The 20838-nt window shown below is 50.0% G+C and overlaps 3 protein-coding genes across 3 annotated transcripts; 2 read left to right on the top strand and 1 right to left on the bottom strand.

The window, feature by feature from the left end:
- Positions 1 to 1274: 1274 nt before the first annotated feature.
- On the top strand, positions 1275 to 3591 carry NRROS (negative regulator of reactive oxygen species). The gene is made up of 2 exons (XM_054386229.1): positions 1275 to 1382; positions 1627 to 3591. The coding sequence occupies exons 1-2, from the start codon at positions 1275 to 1277 to the stop codon at positions 3589 to 3591; spliced, it is 2073 nt and encodes a 690-aa protein (XP_054242204.1).
- A 6450-nt stretch (positions 3592 to 10041) lies between these two features.
- On the bottom strand, positions 10042 to 11345 carry CEP19 (centrosomal protein 19). The gene is made up of 2 exons (XM_054386235.1): positions 11216 to 11345; positions 10042 to 10403 (listed from the first exon to the last, which is right to left on the bottom strand). Exons 1-2 carry the CDS (start codon positions 11343 to 11345, stop codon positions 10042 to 10044), a joined length of 492 nt encoding a protein of 163 aa, XP_054242210.1.
- A 456-nt stretch (positions 11346 to 11801) lies between these two features.
- Positions 11802 to 19533, top strand: PIGX (phosphatidylinositol glycan anchor biosynthesis class X). Its single transcript, XM_054385731.1, has 8 exons — positions 11802 to 11814; positions 11961 to 12015; positions 12057 to 12529; positions 13744 to 13807; positions 15087 to 15228; positions 16249 to 16462; positions 17695 to 17795; positions 19015 to 19533. Exons 1-8 carry the CDS (start codon positions 11802 to 11804, stop codon positions 19171 to 19173), a joined length of 1221 nt encoding a protein of 406 aa, XP_054241706.1. The 3' UTR covers positions 19174 to 19533.
- Positions 19534 to 20838: the final 1305 nt, after the last annotated feature.

The raw sequence follows: 20838 nt of genomic DNA, 5'->3' as shown, positions 1-20838 counted from the left end.
TGCAAGCTGGGGCCAAAGGCTCTGGGGTTTGATTGTCGTGAGGGCACAGCAGGGTCCCTTCCTGCCACTGCACCTGTGTGCAAGGCGCTGCTGGATGCAGAGGGCTTGGGAGGGTGCAAGGTGCTGCTGGAGGCAGAGGGCTTGGGAGGGTGCAAGCTGCTGTGTGTCAGCCCCAGCCTGGGAAAGGGGAGCTGCTTCTCCATCCCCACCAGATTAATAAATAAATACTGCTTTGGTAAGACACTAGCTTAACATTTTTGGCTGTCCCAAGGAAAGAGACAGCCCAGGACATGTGCCCTGCTCCCTGGGTGCTGTGAGGCTCTGGCTACCTTGGTTGCCAAACATAACCCCCATTGCTTCTTCAAGCACTGGCATTTCTGATCACACTGTTCGCTGAGCCCTCACGGCTCATTTGCCTGAGCTTCAGCTTTCCTCCAGATGCAAATACTGTCAGCTCCAGTCCCAATGAGTCAGTGAAGTGGCACCTTGCACTGGAGAGCCTCTGCTTCCCTGGGAACAGGGATGGGTGCTGGAGGGCCACTTGGTGGTGGCTGGGTTGGTGTCCCTTGGGAGAGCATTTGGTGCCAGAGAGGGAGGACATGAGCCTTGGTGGGAATGGGTGGGAGGAAGCCTCCGCTTGGGGGTTGCAGTTCAGTGGTGTTTGTGAGCAGCTGTGCAGCAAGGGTGGTGTCTTTCCTGTGTGTGCTGCCCCATGTGGGGACCTGGCTGCCTCCTCTCCTCCTCCTGCCCTCCAAGCTCTCCTTGGTAGTCCCTCATGAGGGCTCCTGCTGGGGTTTGTGTGGGCTCAGTGCCAGAGCTCTTCGCTAGTTCTCCATAAGTAGCTTGTGGAGGCCCAGGTTGGATACTAGAAGATTTATTCACTGAAAGGGGCTGCCCAGGGAGGTCATGGAGTCACCATTCCTGGAGGTATTCAAGAAATGTGTGGACATGGCACTTGTGGACATGGTTTAGTGGCCATGGTGGTGTTGGGTTGATAGCTGGACTTGATGACCTTAGAGATCTTTTCCAATCAAAAGAACTCTATGATTCTATGGTATGTTGGCAGCCTGTCTTTTCTGGGTGCTCCTGAGGGAAACAGTGGGAGCTGTGCACTTGCCTGCAGGCAGCAGCTGTGGGAAGGAAGCTGGTTATGCACAAGGATGACTGCTGCTATGATGGGCTCCCTAGGAGAACTTGGGCCTTTCAGACAAGCAGTCTGCAGCTTCTGACCTTCACACCTCTGTCTCCATCTCTGCAGGAGTGCCATCACTGAGATGGAGGCCCCGCTCCCTAGTCTCTCCCTGCTTCTGGTCCTCCTGGTAGCAGGATGGGGATGCAGGGTGATCACAGCCTGGGCAACATCTTCTGGTGGCTGCACGATCGTAAGTCCTCTCTTGCAAACACTCACCCTTCTGACTGCTTGGTCCTGCCCTGCGAAGTCCAGGTGCCTCAGCATCTCCAGATCTTCCACCTCCCAGCTACTGTCTTAGCTTAAGGCATGGACTGGGTGCTGAGGCTTTAACCACAGAGCTGCCTTCTCCATCCTCGCTTTGCTCCCCAACCTTCTCCATCCTCATTTTCCTCCTGCCTCTCAGAGCAGCATCACTTATGCACATCTTGCTTTAGGTGCAGGGCATTGCAGACTGCACTGGGAGATGGCTGAGCTCTGTCCCAGGAAACCTTCATGATACCAAGGAGCTGTTGCTTGATGACAACACTATCCAGGTTCTGGGCAATGCCTCCCTGCTCTCATACTACCGACTGCGGCATCTCAGCCTACCCAAGAACCAACTGGAGCTCATTGAGCCTGGTGCCTTCCTCAGCAGCCAAGGCCTCCATGTGCTCTCCTTGGCAGACAACCTCCTCTTCACCAACTACTCGCTGACAGCAGCTGCTCTTTCAGCTCTGCCGGCCCTGAAGACACTGAATCTAGCTGGAAATCGCCTCACTGAGGATATGGTATCGGCTTTGATCAGGAACCTGTCCTCCTTGGAGTCCTTGTCCGTGGCTAGGAACATCATCATGAGGCTGGACTCATCTGTCTTTGTAAACCTGACACAGCTCTTGGAGCTGAACCTGGAGAAGAACTACATCTTTGAGATTGACCAAGCTTTTGAAGGGCTGCAGAGGCTGCAAAAGCTCAACTTAGCTTACAACTACCTCCCCTGCATAGTGGAGTTTGGCCTGACCCAGCTCAGGGTGCTCAATGTCAGCAACAATGTCATTGAGTGGTTTCTGGCTCTGGAAAGTGATGACCTCTTTGAGCTGGAGGTGCTGGACCTGTCCCACAACCACCTCCTCTTCTTCCCTCTGCTGCCGCGGCAGAGCAAGCTGCACTCCTTGCTGCTGAAGAACAATAAGATGAGCTTCTACCAGCGCCTCCCCAATGGCACATCCCTGGCAGATGTCACAGTGCAGTTCTTGCTCATTGATGGCAACTCCACCAATGTGACAACAGTCAGCCTCTGGGATGAGGTCTGCCACAGCAACCTTTCCTCCCTGCGCCTCCTGGACATGAGCCAAAACCAGGTCTGGTACCTGCCAGAGGACTTCCTGGCCCAGATGCCCTCCCTGACTCACCTGAAGCTGAACCAGAACTGCCTGGAGACATTTCACCTGTTGGAGGGGAACCCTTTAGCCATGTTGATGGAGCTGGACCTTAGCCAGAACCGTCTGGTGGAGCTCGGGGTGGAGGTGGGTGCCAAGAACATGCTGCCCAACCTGCAGCTCTTCAATCTCAGTGCCAACAGGCTGCGAGTACTTCCTCCTGCGGTTTTCACCTACACCAGGAAGATCACTACCGTGGACCTTAGCCACAACCAGGTTGACCTCTGTCCCCAACCAGCTGTTATGAGCAAGGTGGAGAGTCCCCCCTGTGTGGACATCAGAGGTGTTGAGACTTTGACTCATCTCTCCTTGGCCAGCTGTGGTCTGCAGGCACTGGGGGGACAACCCTTCCAGGGGACATCGCTGATGCATTTGGACCTCTCCAACAACCATCAGGCGCTGTCTGGGGACCCGAGGTGGCTGCAGGACATTGCTCTGACACTGCAGGTGTTGTCTCTGAGGAACACCAGCCTCTCCTCCACCGTGATGGACTTCTCTGCCTTAAGCAGCCTTGTGTGCTTGGACCTTTCAGGGAACTCCTTGACTGTATTCCCCACCTCACTGGGTGGCTTGAAACTGCAGAGCCTGGACCTGCGGGACAACAGCCTCCCAGCTCTCCCAGCAGGGGTGGTACAGACACCACTGGGAAAGAGCCTGCAGGAGGTCTACCTCAGCCGAAACCCCTACAACTGCTGCACGCTGGGCTGGTGGGACTCCTTGCAGCAGGTCCAGGGGCTGCAGGTCCCTGATGGGCAGGAGGTGACCTGCAGCCACGCCTCCCGCACATGGAGCCCCGGGATGCTGCCTGAGCCCATCGTGCAGAGCTGCCGCTGGCAGATGGCCAACCAGGCTCTCCTCTACCTGGTGCTGGCTCTGCCCACCTGCCTGACTCTCCTGGTGGCCTTCGCTGTAGTCTTCCTCACCTTCAAGCAAAAGCTGCTGAAAATGGTGAAAAGCCGGTGTGGGATGTCCAGCCCCTACTGAGGAGGAGGAAGGGCTCAAGAATGGTGAATGGCAGTGGGCTGTCAGGATTACAGCCCTCTGGGGTGGGTGAGATGGTGACTTGAGGGATGGAGGACCATAGGGTGATGGTTGGGCTGCCATTCCTGATATGGATACCCTAAAGGTATCCAAACAGTGTGGGACTGTGTCTGGTGGTGGAACCTGGGGCTGTGCTGGGCATCCTCAAGGGACATCTTCAGTAGAAACCTTCAGCTGATGTTGGCAAGAGCTGAGTTGACACACCACCAAACGCCTCTTGGCCAAAGAAGAATGGACAGTTCCCCCAGCACTGTTTCCCCCTGCTTCAGGCAGTTCCTTTTATTTATTTACCTCTGCAGCCAACTCCCCTCTGCAGAATGTCCTCTAGGCCTCCAGTGAACCCCCACGAATTGCCCTGGCCTGGAGCAAGCATCACCCAGGCACTGCAGGGAAGGGTCTCTATGGCCACAGCTTCCCCACACTGCAACTGCTGGCACCAGCAAACTCACAGACAGACCTGGGCATGCATCTCTGTACGTGTGCTGGGATGACAGCACTGTCAGAGGGGCTGAAAGAGATGTTTTGGGGTTCTGCTGCGTGGTTAAGTCATGAGCCCAGTTAGAAAAGCCCATCATAAACAGCACAGGCTGCAATGATATAAAGTAGTGATAGAAAGGCAGAGAATAAATTATGTTACTGGTGCTGGACAGAGTGAGTGGCTGGGAGCTGCCCAGCAGACAAAGACCTGAGTGTGTTGATTGACAGCAGGTGAACATGAGCCAGTGTGTGCCCAGGTGGCCAAGAATGCCACCAGCATCCTGGTCTGAATGAGCAATAGTGTGGCCAGCAGGACCAGGGCAGTGATTGTCCCCATGGACTCAGCACTGATGTGGTCAAAGCTTGAATACTGGGTTTAGTTTTGGCCCTCACTCCAGGAAGGACATTGAAGTACTGGAGTGTGTCCAGAGAAAGGCAGCGAAGCTGGTGAAGGGTCTGGAGAACAGGTCTGGTGAGGAGCAGCTGAGGGACCTGGGTTTATTTGGTCTGGAGAAGAGGAAGTTGAGGGGAGACCTTCTGGCTTTCTACAAGTACCTTAATGGAGATTGGAGTGAGGTGAGTGTTGGTCTCTCCTCCCTAGTAAAAAGTGATAGGATGAGAGGAAAAGGCCTCAAGCTGCATCAGGAAAGGTTTAGATTGGATTATTAGAAGAAACTTCTTCCCTGAAAGGGTTCTTAAACACTGGAACAGGCTCCCCAGGGAGGTGTTTGAATCCCTGTCCCTGGAGGTGTTCAAAAGAGGCAGAGATGTGGTGCCCAGGGACATGGTTTAGCAGCAGACTTGGTAGAGTTAGAGAATGATTGGACTCAATGATCTTAGAGGTCTTTTCCCAAGAAAACCATTCTCATTTTATGAATATTTTATCATTGGTTTCATTTTCTCCAGCACCTGCTGGATGAAGCAGATGTGAAGGAGGTTAAACAAGAGAAAGGCTTCCTCCTTCTCGAGCAAGCACCACTCTTGCTGGCTGTGGGCTGCAGCAGCCTGGGGGGGTTTCCTCCACCCAGCCCCGGTCGCAGCACACATGGGCTCTCTGGTACCCGCTGCACGCTACCTGGGGAAGTGTTATTTTGTTTCTTGGACTGTTCCCTTGGGTGGAAGTGAGAAGTGGTGGTGGTTTGTGCTAACTCAGAAGCTGTGCTGAGAACTGCAGCAGGTTTGTTCCTGTGGCACTGCTGGAATTTTTCCAGCTAAATGTCTCTGAGTTTAATGGGAACACAAGGTGCAGAGAAGCAGGCGGTGGTGCCAGTGTGGGCACACCAGAAGCTGTGGCACTGCTGGAATTTTTCCAGCTAAATGTCTCTGAGTTTAATGGGAACACAAGGAGCAGAGAAGCAGGCGGTGGTGCCAGTGTGGGCACACCAGAAGCTTGTCCTTCCCTAGACTCAGATGAGCTCAGTGGGGCAATGCAGGATGTGCTGCAGGCTCAGGCTCCCACAGCCAGCCCCAGTGCTGCTCCACACTGGACTTGTACTGGGAGGTGGTGGTGGGAGATACTCAAGCTGGTGTGGGGCCAGCAGTGATGCTGGGGCAGGTGCAGTGGGAGCCCAGGCTGGCAGCAGGGCAGCATCCTCCTCAGCACAGGTGTGGGGCCATGGGTGAGCCTTGCATGGTGATTGCAGGCAAGGCCCAGTCAGACCACACTGGAGCAGCCAGCAGCACCACTGGCCCCAAGTGCAGGCACGGCTCTGGAAACCCTACTGCCAAATCTGTCTCAGCTGTTTTCTAGCCCTGTTTTAGACTGAAGTAGCCAAAACCAGATCAGGTCCCAGCTGAGGAATCCCTCAGCTTGTCTTAGCCATTCTTTTGTCCAAAAGTGGCATGCCAGAGGGACAGCAAGTTACCTACTGAGGTGCTGGAGCATGTCCAGAGGAGGACAATGAAGCTGGTGAAGGGTCTGGAGAACAGGTCTGGTGAGGAGCAGTTGAGGGAACTGGGGTTGTTTAGTCTGGGTTAGCGTTAGAAAAGGAGGCTGAGGGGAAACCTCATTGCTCTCTACAACTACCTGAAAGAAGGTTGCAGTGAGGTGGTGGTTGGTCTATTCTCCCTAGTATCAGGTGATGGAACAAGAGGAAATGGCCTGAAATTGTGCCAGGGGAGGTTGGAGATTAGGAAAAATTTCTTTCCTGAAAAAGTGGCCAGGCATTGGAAGAGGCTGCTCAGGGAGGTGGTGGAGTCACAGTCCCTGGAGGAGTTCAAGAAACATGTGGATGTGGCACTTTGGGACATGGTTTAATGGCCATGGTGATGTTGGGGTGATGGTTGGACTCAATGATCTTAGAGGGCTTTTCCAACCAAAACAAATCCGTGATTCTATAAACATGTGCCCGTGATGTCCTCCAGAGGGTCTGCACTGGCACTGGGTACCACAGCCACGTTTCAGTGTCTCCCTGCTGGCAGGGCGAGCAGGTGCCCCTGTGAGCACCCTTCTCCCTGGGGCCCTTTGCTCTCGCTGTGGGTGCTGGGTCCAGCCTCAGGGGGTGGATGTGTGAGCTTCCTCCACTGGCACAGCCATCACTTCTCCTTTTGGCAGGGGTGTTGGGTGCAGCTGTGGGTGCACACATAGGCAGTGACCCAGGCACCTGACACTGCCTGGGGCATGGATCAGAAGTGGCAGTTTGTGCTCATACTGAGCCCATGAGGGGACAGGCAGCACTCCTGGAGCTGGGATGTTAGGGCAGCAAGATGAGCTCCCACTTAGAGGGACTGATGTTCTTACAAAGCTGCTGTTCATCATCTTTGCAAGGTCATGGTCATCAGAGGAGGTCTTCAATGACTGTAGAAAGGCAAATGTCACACTCAATGTCCAAAAGGATATCCTGGGGAGCAACAGGTTTTTCCAAGCCCTTGTGTTGGGGAGATCATGGAATATGCTTTCTTGAAGTATATTTCTAGAAGAAGAGGGTAGCTGGGAGCAGTGATCATTCATTAACAAAGGGTAAGTCATGCCTGACCAACCTCCTTGTCTCTCATGATTAGATGGATGGGTTTGTAGGCAAGGGAAGAGCAGTGGGTTCCATTTATCTCAACTTCAAAGCAAGGCTTTCAATACCATGTCCCACAATGCTCTTGCATTCATGAAGGACTGGGGTGGACTGGAGGAATGAGCCAGCAGAAACCTCACAATACAGAGAGATTACACTCACCAACTCAGCACTTGTTAGACCTCATGTAGACCTCATCTGGTGAGGACAGCCATGCCCAGGGAGGGGGTGTGCAGGCTACATACTCTGAGCTCTGCCAGGACAAAGCTGGCTACAGGTTAGCCTGACCCTAGGGCAGACTGAGTGTGGAGGAGAGGTCTCCATGGGCTCCCACACAGCCAAGTGGGAGGTTTTTATGTGCTGCTATGTTGCCTCTTTGGGTGGGAAATAGAGCAGAGCGTGTGCTGCAGATTCACAGATTACATTGGATTGGAAGGGACTCTCAAAGGTCATCTTGTCCAACACCCCTGCAGTCAGCAGGGACACCTCCACCTAGATCAGGTTGCTCGGGGGGCCACATCAAATCTGACCTTGAATGTTTCCACAGATGGGGCCTCCATCACATCCCTGAGCAACCTGTTCCAGTATTTTACCATTCTCATTGTGAAGAACTTCTTCCTAAATCCAACCTAAACCTACCCTGCTCCAGTTTCAAACCATTGCCCCTCATCCTATCACCACAAGCCCTTCTAAACAATCCCTCCCCAGCCTTCCTGTAGGTCCCTTCAGATATTGAAATGTAGCTGTAAGGTCTCCCTTGTAGCCTTCTCTTCTCCAGGATGCTGATCTACACCCCCCCTCACGTTCCTGGGCCAGCTGAATCAGGAGCTACTTTTTTTTTTAATTTTTGGCAAGTGAGGCATTGGCTTTGTGGTGGCTTCCATTCCTCTTCTGAGCTGGAGACTCCCCTGGACAAACATAAGCTCACTCATCTTCTCCAGCAATGCCAACATCCAGTGGTTTAACTGCCACTCATTTCAGACTTTTCACAGAGCTGACTCTAATTTCAGTGTGTAGGAGGAGAGCTCTTCCAAACCCCAGCTTCTGTGCTCTGGCATCATGTCTTATTGATAAAATGGACACATTTTAATTAGTTTATGGTTGCCAGATGGAAGTCAGGGACTAAACTAGTCTTGGAGGCAATTTGCAACTCCTCTTAGTTACCTCAAGCATCAGTCTGTTGAAGCCACTCAACTCAGGAGGAAGGCCCATCCCAGTCACAACCCTCCCAGCCACCCAGGTTCAGTAGGCTAAAATCTGGGAATCTTTTGGAGCTGGATAATTTCTAGAGAATCCTAATCTTAGTCCTTCAGTTCTTACAAGAGAGCAGGATTTGGCTAGTACAAAGCAGCTGAGGTAAAAAGTGGGATTAAAAACTTCAATGGGGTAAGTAAAGCATTTGTTTGTAGAGATGAAATTCTCAGTGACCTTTAAAACGTTACAGGGAGGTCCTTTGGCTGTGGTTCTCCCTTTCCATGATTTAAAGTGAACTGGGAACTGGAGCCTGGTGAGGCAGCAGGGGTAAAGGCTTTGTTCTAAAGCAGCTGCCAGCCTTTGTGACCTTATACCACACTGCTGTCTGAAACATTCAGACAGCTGAAGCAGAGTTTTCCAGAGCTGAGCACTTACTGAGAAGGCATCACCTTGTAGTATCAGCAAACAAACCACCTCACTTCAGCAGCTTGAAATCAGTGGATTTTCAAAAGCACCTTCAAGACTGATTTATTGTCTGTATATTCCATTTCTGAAATATGAGGATTTATACTTGTGTAAGATGAAGCTGGAGATTGAAGAACCACTCAGGAAATGTGAGGGTGCCAGGCTGATCTATCCAGAGATAGCAGTAAGTATTTAACACGCCAGCAAGTAATGACAAACACCATCCTCACCCAATGAAGTTTGACCATTGCTTCCAAGATATGAACATTGACCACTTCATGTTCAGTCAACAAGGAGCAAAAATCAGGGCCAGGCAAGCTGGTGAGGCTGTCAGCCAAAGCTGACTGAAAGGTAAAATGGTGCCCTCATGGCCAAGAAGGTCAACAGTATCCCGAGATGCATTAAGAAGTGTGTCCAGTAGGTTCTCCTCCCCCTCTACTCTGCCCTGGTGAGGCCACACCTGGAGTCCTGTGTCAAGTTCCGGGCTCCCCAGTTCCAGAGAGACAGGGGACTACTGGAGAGGGTCCAATGGAGGTTACAAAGATGCTGAGGGGACTGGAACATCTCTGTGAGGAAGAAAGGCTGAGAGGCCTGGGGCTCTTTAGCCTGGAGAAGGGCAGACTGAGATCTGATCAATGCTTATCAGTATTTAAAGGGTGGGGGTCAAGAGGATGGGGCCAGACTCTTCCTAGTGGTGCCCAGTGATAGGACAAATGGCAGCAGGCACAAACTGGAACCCAGGAGGTTTCACTTGAAGATAAGGAAAAGTTTCCTTGCTGGGAGAGTGCTACAGCCCTAGAGCAGGCTGCCCAGAGAGATTGTGGAGTTTCCCTCTCTGGAGATATTCTAAACCTACTTGGACATTGTAATCCTGGGCAACCTGCTCTGGGTGACCCTGCTTTAGCAAGGCGGTTGGACTAGATGATCTCTGGAGGTCCCTTCCAACCTCCACCATTCTGTGATTCTGTGAAAGATTAAATAATTGAAAATTATTTTAGGCACTCATACACAGGAAAAGACTAAAACCATCAGTAAGTTCAGCTGCCCAAGTTCCATTTCAGGAAGTCTGGCTTCTTAAATAAAGTTTACTTAAACCTGCAATTGCTGCAGCTCCTGAGGCCTTGGGTTCTCCATAGCCAATGCAAAGTGTATCAATGGTATAAGCTGAGGACATGGTGGTGGGATACATGTGCTGACATCATTCTGTCAGGCCTGTCAGATCTGTCTCTGAACTGCCTGTCTTTGTCCAGAGTCAGATTTCTTCACCTGACTCTATGTCCCAGCCACAAGACTCCAGCTGCTCATCCTGCGGAAAATCAACTTCAATGTCATAGATGAACTCTGGGTCATCCTTCTTCTTCCTGTTCTTTTCAAAGAGCTCATCCATGATGCTCTTCCGTTTGGCTAGTTCCTTGTCATCTAGTTTGTTCATGTCCTCTTCTGGGTCAATGGTCTCTTCCTGCCGAAACTTTTCCAAGCTCTCAGCCAGGCTCTCCCCTCCCAAGTGGCCCTTCAGCAAACTGTGCAGCTTCCGTAGCTGACGCAGTGAGACTCCTTCCAGGTAAGCCTTGTGCCGAGGGTTATTCTTCAGCTGCTCAGCAGCCATGCTGCAGTCTAAAGAGGAAGCTACCGTGAAGACTTACAGCTGCAAGCAAATCTCTTCCCATGAACACATCCTTTTCTCCTAAACTATCACAACCAAGACTCCCAGACTCAGCAGAGCCACCACTCAGGTTAAGATGTAGCCTTGGGCTCCTCAGGGGAGAGAGTGTTACCCTAAAACAATGCCTCTTTGCATTCCCTGCATGTTGGCTACCCAGCAGTTACTAAAAATTCTCTGCTGAGTGAGTAAGGGGAAGGCTGAGGATGTGTCTATCTGGACTTTAGTAAAGCAGTTGACACTGTCTGCCACAGCATTCTCCTGGAGAAGCTGTCTGCCCACAGCTTGGATGGGTGAACACTTCACTGGGTAAAAAAATGGCTGGATGGCCAGGCCCAAAGAGTGGTGAGGTAATCCAGTTGGTGACCAGTCACAAATGGTGTTCCTTAGGGCTCAGTCAGTTCTCTTTAATGTCTTTACTAGTAATTTGGATGAGTGGATTGAGGCACCATCAGTAAGTTTGCAGATGACACTAAACTGGGTGGGAGTGTTGGTCTGCTGCAGAGCAGAAAGGCTCTGCAGAGGGACCTCGCCAGAGGCTGGATCGATGGGCCAAGGCCAGTGGGATGAGATTCAACAAGGCCAAGTGTTGGGTCCTACACTTGGGTCACAACCACCCCATGAACAGTCCAGGCTTGGGGCAGAGTGGCTGGAAACTGTCTGGCAGAGAAACACCCGAGTGTGTTGATCAACAGCTGACTGAATATTAACCAGCAACCTGGCCTGGATCAGGGATTTGGGGCATGCTACAGTTAACACATCCCACCTGAGAACTTGGAGAAATTTCTGACAGGCATGATGCGCTGGCGAGTCTTATCCTTGCTGTCTTCTTTGTAGATCAGGACAATGGAAGGAGGCTGAAAGCAGATGCCACACTTCTGTGCAGTGTAAGTCATCACAGTTCTTGCTGCAGAGTGAAGTGTGGTCAGGTTTGTCAGAGGTGTCCCCAGCAACATCAAAACTCACTGAAAAACAGGAAAAGAACAAAGGGGGAAAGTGTGAGTGGTATCTGAATGCTGCTTTTTTTGCAGGGTTGGAGTCACTCAAGTTCAGCAAAAACACAGAGCCAGGGTGTAAGTCTTCCCAGTTCCAGAAGAAGCTGAGCATATCCCTGCAGGTTGGAGTGAGGTGGGTGTTGATCTCTCCTGCCTAGTAATAAGGACTGGATGAGACGAAATGGCCTCAAGTTGCACCAGGGGAGATTTGGGTTGGACATAAGAAGAAACTTCTTCATTGATGAGAGTTCTCAAACAGTGGGACAGGCTGCCTAGCGAGGTGGTTGAATCCCCATCCCTAGAGGGTTTTCAAAGAGCCAGAGATGTGGTGCTGAGGAGCTTGGTTCAGCACCAGATATGGTAGAATTAGGTAATGGTTGGCCTTGATGATCTGGAAGGTCTCTCCCAGCTGAAACGATTCCACGAAACACAGCTGGGTTTTTCCCTGCCAGCTTCTGTGCCGTAGCAGAACCACTTTTGCCGTTAAAAAGCCTCTGTTCCATCGGTTGCTTCCAGCCGACGAACAAACCCTCGGTCTAAATGTTGAGAGAAGAGAAGCCGAGCAGGATCGGTTTGTCCTTCCCGCTTCCCGCCTCTCGCCCCTTCCCTCAGCTCACCTCATGTGCTGCGGCACCGGGTAGAAGAGCGCTTCTCGGGCGGCAGCACGGGCGTCCCCCAGAGCCGGAACGAGAAGCGCAGCCCAGCCCGGCAACGTTCCCCGGGACTCCCCGCGGTGGTTACCGTGGCGACAGCCGCAGGCCCCCACTCGGGCTGCCCTCGCCAGTGCCTGCGGGACGCGGCGGCTGCTGACCGGCTCCTGCCGCCGCGGACCTTCACCCCGGGTGAGGGCAGTGGCGAGGCTGAAGCACCGGAGCAGCGTTTAGCGGCGAGTCCGAACGGCGTCACGGAGCGAGGGGCGGACAGCGCCCAGGGGGGTCAGGCGGACCGGCAGTCGCCCGGGCCGGCCGTCGCCCGGGCCGGCCGTGAGGCCCTGGGCAGTGGGCCCGCCATGGCGGGCGGGTCACGGCCGTGGAGGGCCAGGGCGCTGCTCCGCGCTGGGCTGGCCGCATTCTTCTGCGCTCTCCGTAAGTGCCGTCCCGGCCTGTCCGCGGAGCCTGTCCTTTCGGCCTGGCGGAGGGGCAGGGCGAAGCCAGGCTGGCGGCCGGCTCCCTGCGCTTCTCGCTGTCCCGAGCTGGGCGGCCCCGGGGCTGTGTGGGGATGGTGAGCGCCCTTCAGCTCGGCCTGATCAGCAACCCCATGAACGCTGCAGGCGTGGGGCAGAGTGGCTGGAAACTGTCTGGCAGAGAAAGACCTGTGAGCGTTGGTCAGCAGTGGCTGAACATAGGCCAGTGTGTGCCCAGGTGGCCAAGAGGGTCACCAGCATCCTGACCTGGATCAGTACTAGTGTGGCCAGCAGGACCAGCGCAGTGATTGTCACCTTGTACTCAGCCACACCTTGAGTATTGGGTTCAGTACTGGGCCCTCACTCCAAGAAGAAAATTGAAGTGGTTGAGGGGAGACCTTCTTGCTTTCAGTTCCTTGAAAGGAGGTTGGAGTGAGGTGGAGTCAGTCTCTTCTCCCTAATAACAAGTGATAGGATGAGAGGAAATGGCCTCAAGTTGCTGCAGGGTAGGTTTAAGTTGGGCGTTAGAAGGAACTTCTCTGAAATGGTTCTCAAACTCTGGAACAGGCTGCCTATGGATGTGTTCAATCTCTCTCCCTGGAGGTGTTAAAAGGACACAAATATGTGCTGATGGATATGATTTAGGAGCAGATTTGGTAGAGTTAGAGAATGGGTGGATTCAATGATACAGAAGGTCTTTTCTAACCAAAACAAATCTGTGATTTTAAGTTGTGGTTTCAGGCAGTGCCAGGTGATTAAAGACAGTGGTGAACATCAGTGTGGGGCAAGTGACTTGGCAAGGTCCCTGCCTCTGCAGTAGGCTGTACTGTGCCTTGCCCCACTTGCCACTGCTGCTTGATCTGAGCCTGAGCACCTGGGTTCTGCTGTACTGACATCAAATGGGTGGGAGCATCTTGTCTGGGCTTTCATTTTGAAAGTATCTGTTTACACATGTGTGGAGCTGCATTTGCCTGCTGGCTTGGAGGGCTGGGCTCTGGATTCTTATGAATCCAGCTGTTGATGACAGTGAAACATTGTTTTTCTTCTGCTGTCTGAGGCTTTGCAGAGAATGTGTCATAGATTGTACAGCTTCACTTGTTAAAGCTGTCTGCGTGTGTGACAATTCTGTGTACTGTGCCATAACCACCATTACTGCTTCTGTCCATGCTGTCTTAGATGTGCAGGCTGCTTGTCAGGATGTCACAGTCACACAGGAGCTGCTGAAAGAGGGGTTTCATAGGTAAGTTGTCTCCCTGGTGCTGCATCAGAATAACGTGCTGGGAAATGTTGTGCACGAAGGAGGTTCTCTTCTTATGCACAATTGTATCAGCTCCTTGAGCTGTGATCCATAGGCATAGCTGAACACTAGGGATGTATTAGCATGATGAAGTAAGTAATGATTACCAGCTCTAGTGGAGGAAGAACAGGAGACCTCTTTCAAAGATCTGTCTGGAGGCCATTGGTAGTTCTGAGAAGCTAACAAAGAACTCATCTTCTTAGAACTACCAATGGCTGTGCTGCCATCCAGCATGACCTGGACAGGCTGGAGAGCTGGACAGGGAGAACCTAATGAAATCCAGACAGGGCAAGTGTAGAGTCCTGCACCTGCAGAGGAACAACCCCATGGATCAGTACAGGTTCAGGGCTGACCTGGTGGAGAGCAGCTCTGGGAAAAAGGACCTAGGAGTCCTGGTGGTGAACAGGCTGACCAGGAGCCAGTAATGTGCCCTCACAGCCAAGGCCAGTGGCATCCTGTGATACATGAAGAGTGTGGTCAGCAGGTCAAGAGTGGTTCTCATCCCCTTCTACTCTGCCTTAGGTGAGGCCTCATCTGGAGTACTGCATCCAGTTCTGGGCTCCCCAGTTCAAGGTCCTACTGGAGAGAGTCCACAGAGAGCCACTGAGATGATGAGGGGACTGGAATATCTACCTTTTAAGGAAAGGCTGAGAGAGCTGGGGCTGTTTAGCCTGGAGAAGAGCAGCCTGAGGGTGGATCTCATTCATGCAAATCAATAACTAAAGGGCAAGAATCAGTGGTGTCCAGTGACAGGACAAGGGACAATGGACACAACTGGAATCCAGGAGGTTTCATGTAAACATAAGGAAAAAATTGACTTTAAGGGTGGCAGAGCCCTGGACCAGGCTGCCCAGAGAAGCTGTGGAGTCTCCTCTGAGGCATTCCAAACCCACCTGGACATGTTCCTGTGTGATTGATGCTCTGGTGATTCTGCTCTGGCAGTGGGGGTTGACTTAATCTCCGGAGGTCCTTTCCAACTTCTGCCATTCTGTGAAGTGAAACTTCATTTTGGTGATGGATGTGGAGTTAGGGTGAACTACCTCACCCTAACCAGAGAATGGCAGCATGGCTTGAGAGGGAACTGCTTTCTGAATTTGTTTGATATGGTATGTGAGAGCTGCCTCCCCCTCACCTCTGCACTTTTGAGAGTGTCTCTTGGCAGGAGTTGTACCATCTTTTGAAGTGATCATATAAATGTTTTGCTCCTGTTACTTGTTTGAAGGGACCTGCTGCTGAAGGTAGAACTTGGTGTAATGGGGAAGGATGCAGGAGGATGCACTGTAGCTGCTAGAACTCATCTTCCATCAGGAATCTACGTGGACCCCTATGAACTGGCATCGTTGCAGCAGCAGAATTTAACAAAGGTAACAACCCTGAAGCTAAGACATCTGGAAGGTACTTGGATAAGGATGAGCATGCTCAGGAAGTTGAGATCTCTGGTCATTACCTCGTTCATTGAACCAAGGTGATTAATTCCTTTTCCTGGAAAAGCATCATCTTTGTGACATCACATTGTACCTCTCAGCTTGATCAGCCTCACCCAGTGCAGGCCATTTTGTGTAGGCCATTTTGTGTCCTATGGTGCTGATATTTCTACACATCAGTGTGCACGCCAAGGAGTTACTGTGTCTCTGCTCAGCCCTAGATGAGCGGCTATGGTAAAAGCACTTCAGGTTGAGAATACAGAAGGTTAACACCAACAAAAGTGGTGGTGGGCTCCAAGTGGTGTGCTGTGCGTTCAGTCTGAGTAGCTTCACAGCTTTGTTTCCATCACAGCTTTGAAGGTTGCTTTGTGGTCTTTGCTTCACACTTTTAGTAGACAGATGTGCTAAGGCTGTGGATTCAAGGTAATGTCCTTAGCTGCTTAATTCAGTTAAAAGATAGGGATGCAAAGACTCTGGGCAGCATCTGCTGCTGGGATGCTTCCTGACTAGAGGTGGTTGAATCCCCATCACTGCAGGTGTTTCAAAGAGGCAGAGATATGGTGCTGAGGGACATGGTTTAGCACCAGCCTTGGTAGAGTTAGAGAATGGTTGTACTGGATGATCTTAAAGGTCTTTTCCAACCAAAAATGATTCTGTGATCATTAAGCTGATGCCTCATATGTTTGGCTATAGGCATGGCTGCAGTGTAAACTTTTCACCTGGGACTTGGAGAAGTTATTTTGGAACAGCTGAAGGACAGAATTTCCAGCTTGATCTTCCTGGCCATAAAATCAGTCTCAGTGTTAGAAAATAAAATGAGGAGAAGTTTTCCCTTCTGATGCTGCAGTAGGTTACCACAGCAGACAGTGGACTCCGTGCACTCCGTCCATTCTTCTCTCGCCCCCCACCTCTTATGCTGATTGTGATCACTACCACACCTGGATCTTTCTCCACTTGCAGGCAGTGCTAATTCCTGCTGCCATCGATGTGGAGGCTCCCGAGTACTTAGCCACGGATCTTGTTGTTCTCCTGCCCATGGAACGGGACCCGCGGTGCTCTGGCTGTTTCAGAGCTGCCGTGCCTGTGCATGGGCGGTACCACCGGCCTGCAGCAGACAGCGAGGAAGCACTGGTTGTTCTGAAGAGCCCAGAAGTACTGGTCTGCTGCTGTGACAGTGAGATTCTTGTCATGTGGGCTTTTGGGGAGGGAGGAATAACCATGGGAGCCCAGTGCCTGGAATCTAATTCTTTGTCTTCTGGAGATGAACCTCTTGATAGTCATGTGAACATGAGAGGATGACAGTGGCCCTGATAAAGCCCATGTTGTCTTCCTCTCTGAATGCCACTGCTGCCTGGCCAAAGGCAGATTAGTTGTCAACAGACTTGTTGGCGTTGCCCTGCACCGTTGTACCCATGTACTGTATGTAGCTGGCTGTTTGGGCTCTTTTGCCTGCTTGTCACAGTCCTGGCAGGCTCTGGTTTATTAAAGGTCAACTGCTCAGACCACATTCCCACAGTGTCTCTCTCGAGCTGAAGCCATGAAGGGTATATTTGATATTCACTGTCACATATTTAGAGTAATCAAAATATTGTGATGGTCTCTAAAACTTTTTTCCTGCATTGCCTATATAAAAGGGGTGAATATAGAAAACTCTATGCCTGATGGTTGGAGTCTCAGGCTCCTGTGAAAGAAGAAACTAATATCCACCAACAGTGAATATTTTATGTTGCATGAATAATGAAATCCTCAATTTTTGCTCAATCCTCAATTGGATTTCCTTTCACAAAATTATTCTTGCTAGCTGCCAAGTCAAATGTGCTAATGATTCTCAGCTCCTTTATCTTAGCATGCACATTATTTGAGCAATGATTTTCTGGGATGAACTTAGGGGCAAGGAAGATTGCCTGGTCAGTTAAAAAAAAGAGTATGAAATCTTCCAATGTTTTTTGCTACATTTACTACTTATGAGCAGAAACCATATTTAGTATGAATATGAAAGCTTTTGAAGTATTGGTGGAGGGTTCTTGCATGTGGCAATAGAAGACCAACAACCTTTGTATTGTGGGAAAAGAAATTATATCTATATGGCTGAAGTTGAGTGGTCTACAGGCCAGTGATGAATTCTTTGTCCCACTAAGGACAGATGGGCCAAAATAGCACAGATATGAGATGCTTTCTTGGGTACCCACTGTATCAGGAAGGAAAGAATTGCAAAATTAATGAAAAGTACTGCCTAGCACCATGAAGGTTGCTGGCATATTTCTGTCAGTGCTTTTTCACCTACTGCATTTCAGGGAGTAGATTCTGTCAAGCCATCGAGGAGGAAAGACCTCATTTGGAAAAGTCTTTCAGGCCATATTGCTTCTTCTCATCTGGATCCTGCTGATGCATGATTCTCTTCCATAGGTGACCTGTCAGCAGAGTGTTGGAAGCCTGCTGAAGTGGAAGCTCCCTGTTCAGGCAAAACCAACGGTCCCTGTCAGTGGTACAGCATAAGGCACAAACCTGTGAGTTCTTGTTTGTGGTGGGAATTCTTGCCTCTTCTTTAACAATTGCTGCCTTTTTTCTGTGATCAGCAACTTCAATAGCACAGGAACTAATCTATAAAAGATTAGTTGTGTGATTCTTCTTTAGGGAGGCTTCCTTCCTTTCTGGACTGTCTTTTAATGGGTGTTCTCCTGCCCTTCTGACATGCCAGCAGTCCCTGTGCTCTTCTAGTCCTTTATGGTGGATGCTCTCCCCACCTTTTTTAATAGTTTACTTGGAATTCTAGGATGTAATTGGCAGTGGTCAAATTAAGAAAGGTGGTTGCAAAACAGGTGCTTCAGAGGAGTAGCAAAGTGAGAAACTATGAACAAGCTAAAGGAGGGGTAAACATCTTAAAAAAACCCCACTTCTGTCCATTTGGTTGTTACCTGATTGGCTAACTAAAGGTAAAGTTTCTTTATGTTGTGTTGCAAACCAAGGAAACTTGGATCTGTAATGTGTGGTCCAAAAACTACCTTTGATACTTGGAAGGGTTGCAGAAGTTTTGGAGCTTTCTGCATCACAGAAAAACCAAACAGCTCTTCACCTTGGAGGAGACTGTGAAATACTCATCCCAAGAGCTTCCTTCTTCAGACAGATCCTTAGTGGCACACCTGTTGTAAGAACAGAGATACAGAGGATATCAATGACTATGATTTAAAATAGTAGCAGATAGATTTTTGAGCTTTGTGCTGCAGGAGTGGCCAGTGTTCCATTTGTTAGAAATTGAAAGGTGAAGCACCATCTCGTTTCTGATACTGAATCCAGAAGCCTTAGCAAAGGGATAACTAAATAGTGATCTAGTTACTAATCCTCTAAATTAGAGTCAAAAAGAAACAGCTTGTTAAATCATAGACTCATAGAATGGTTTTGGTTGGAAAAGGCCTTTAAGATCATTGAGTCTGACCATTGTTTAACTCTACCAGTCTAGTGCTAAACCATGTCCTTCAGCACATCTCTGCCTCTCTGAAACACCTACAGGGATAGGGATTCAACACCTGCCTGAGCAGCCTGTTCCAATGTTTGAGAACCCTTTCAGTCAAGAAGTTTCTTCTAATACCCAACCTAAACCTCTCCTGGGGCAATTTGAGGCCATTTCCTCTCATCCTATCACTTGTTACTATGGGGAAGAGACTGACCCCCACCTTGCTCCAACCTCCTTTCAGGTGATGCATGTAATCAATTTATTTTTCTTTGTAGGTATATGAGGAATCAATTCTGCATGTTCCAGTGGGGCTCAGGCAGCACAGTTCCTTAGTGTGTGTCGTGACTCTTCTTGTCACAGTGCTCTGCTCCAGCCTGATTCTCGCAGCAGCGTGCAAATATGGACACTTCTCCCTGGTGACCTGCTCAGAATAAAGAATGGAAGGACTGACCTCCATCCAGCAAAATGAACTGAATATTACATCAGCTTCCTAAAAGAATTCTATTTTACTGTTATTTATATCTTACTAACATGCAAGGGTCCCATAGTGGGATATAGTTCCCTTGGCTTAATTCTTACAAACACCTTTCACACAGCAGAAGACTGCTTTGGTGTGCTGTCAGTAGACAAAGCAGATGGAGCAAAAAGCTGGAATGCCTGCCACAGTCTCCAAGCCCATTGCCTCCCCCTGGCCCAGAGCTGCTTTAACTGCAGTGTTTCCTCTTGCAGAGGTGTTTGTATACCTTGAATTTAAACCACTAGACTCAGGGATTGGTTATTAAGGGTATGAGAAACATTAGCTAGTCATTAAAGTTTTTGCATTTTAAATTTGTTTTCCCAGAAGGGTTATGTATGAATTTGTGAAGCAACATTCTGTTCTTGCCTGGGACAGGAGAAGGCTTAAATAACTTCTCCCATTCTAGCTGGGAGGGATTAGTTGCTCTTTGACAAATTAGAGTGAAAAGAGTTTAGAAAATTTGAAAAAAAATTTACTCTATTTCAGAAGCAGAAAAAGTAACCCTGGGAAGAGAAAAGCTGGTGAAAAGCAAATACTTTGAAGACTTGCATTCAGCCATCAGAACAGTTGATACATGCAAGGAAATGGAGAGGAGATTACTAAATGGAAGGCCTGAGATGATCTGAATTGACACAACAGCTCAGCTGCTGTTTCTACGTGTCAGTAGGTGGCATTGTAAGCTTATGGTAACTCCTGGGACTGTTGGTGAAGGAAATAGATTTTATTCCCTGTAAGCTGAGACTTAGTAAAAGGAGGTGATTCATGGAGTGTGTGTGTGAGGGGAATCCATGAAAATTACACTTTTCAAATTCTGTTTGAGTGTTCTTTGTGCAGCCAAGACCTCTAATCAGCAAAATTGTCCTTTCATGGCTGTCCAGCTGTAGCTTCAGGATCCCTCAGACATCTGTTTCTGCTCTAGTTCAGTAGAGAGCTCGTCTTGTGACTTCACCCATGACAGGTTGGCAAGTGCTCTGACACTGGGCTCTTGTTTTCCTGTGTCTCTGCTGAATGATGGTGGCTGCACCAGTACTTCATCCACTACCTCAGAGGAGTCATGCACTGCATCTGCTTGGGGGAAGGGCAGAATTAAAGGAAATGACTGCAGGGAGATTTGGTGGCCTGTTTAACCATATCAGCGCAGCAGGGCTCTGCTCCAGTGTTGTAACACTTGCCTCCAAGTGGGATCCTTAATTCCCAGCACTGAGTTTGTTCTTGTGCTCTCTCTTACACAGATAAGTAATCGTGTGTTGCAGTCAGACCCTTGGAATCCAACATTGCCACGCAGCTCTGGCAGGTCTTTATCACCTGAAAGCTCACAGTCATCAGATAACACCAGCTGAAAATCACAGGTTGAACACCTTAGTTAAAGCAGGCTGCCTGAGATCACTACCTAGTGAAGGGAAATGGAAATGTCCTTTGGATAAATGAGGAAAAATACTGTGAGTGGCAAAAATAAGTAAGTGGAGGATTTTGAAATCTCTACAAGTAAGGCTGTAAGAATGGAAACCCACATCAGTGGTATGATGCTATAGGAGAAACTGAGGCAGGAGAGGCTTGAAGTAGAGGGGGCTTAGCACTGTCA

This window comes from Indicator indicator, chromosome 13 (genome assembly GCF_027791375.1).
Source record: "Indicator indicator isolate 239-I01 chromosome 13, UM_Iind_1.1, whole genome shotgun sequence".
NCBI lineage: Eukaryota > Metazoa > Chordata > Aves > Piciformes > Indicatoridae > Indicator > Indicator indicator.
The sequence above is the reverse complement of the archived record's forward strand: the minus strand, read 5'-3'. Positions and strand labels throughout refer to the sequence as shown.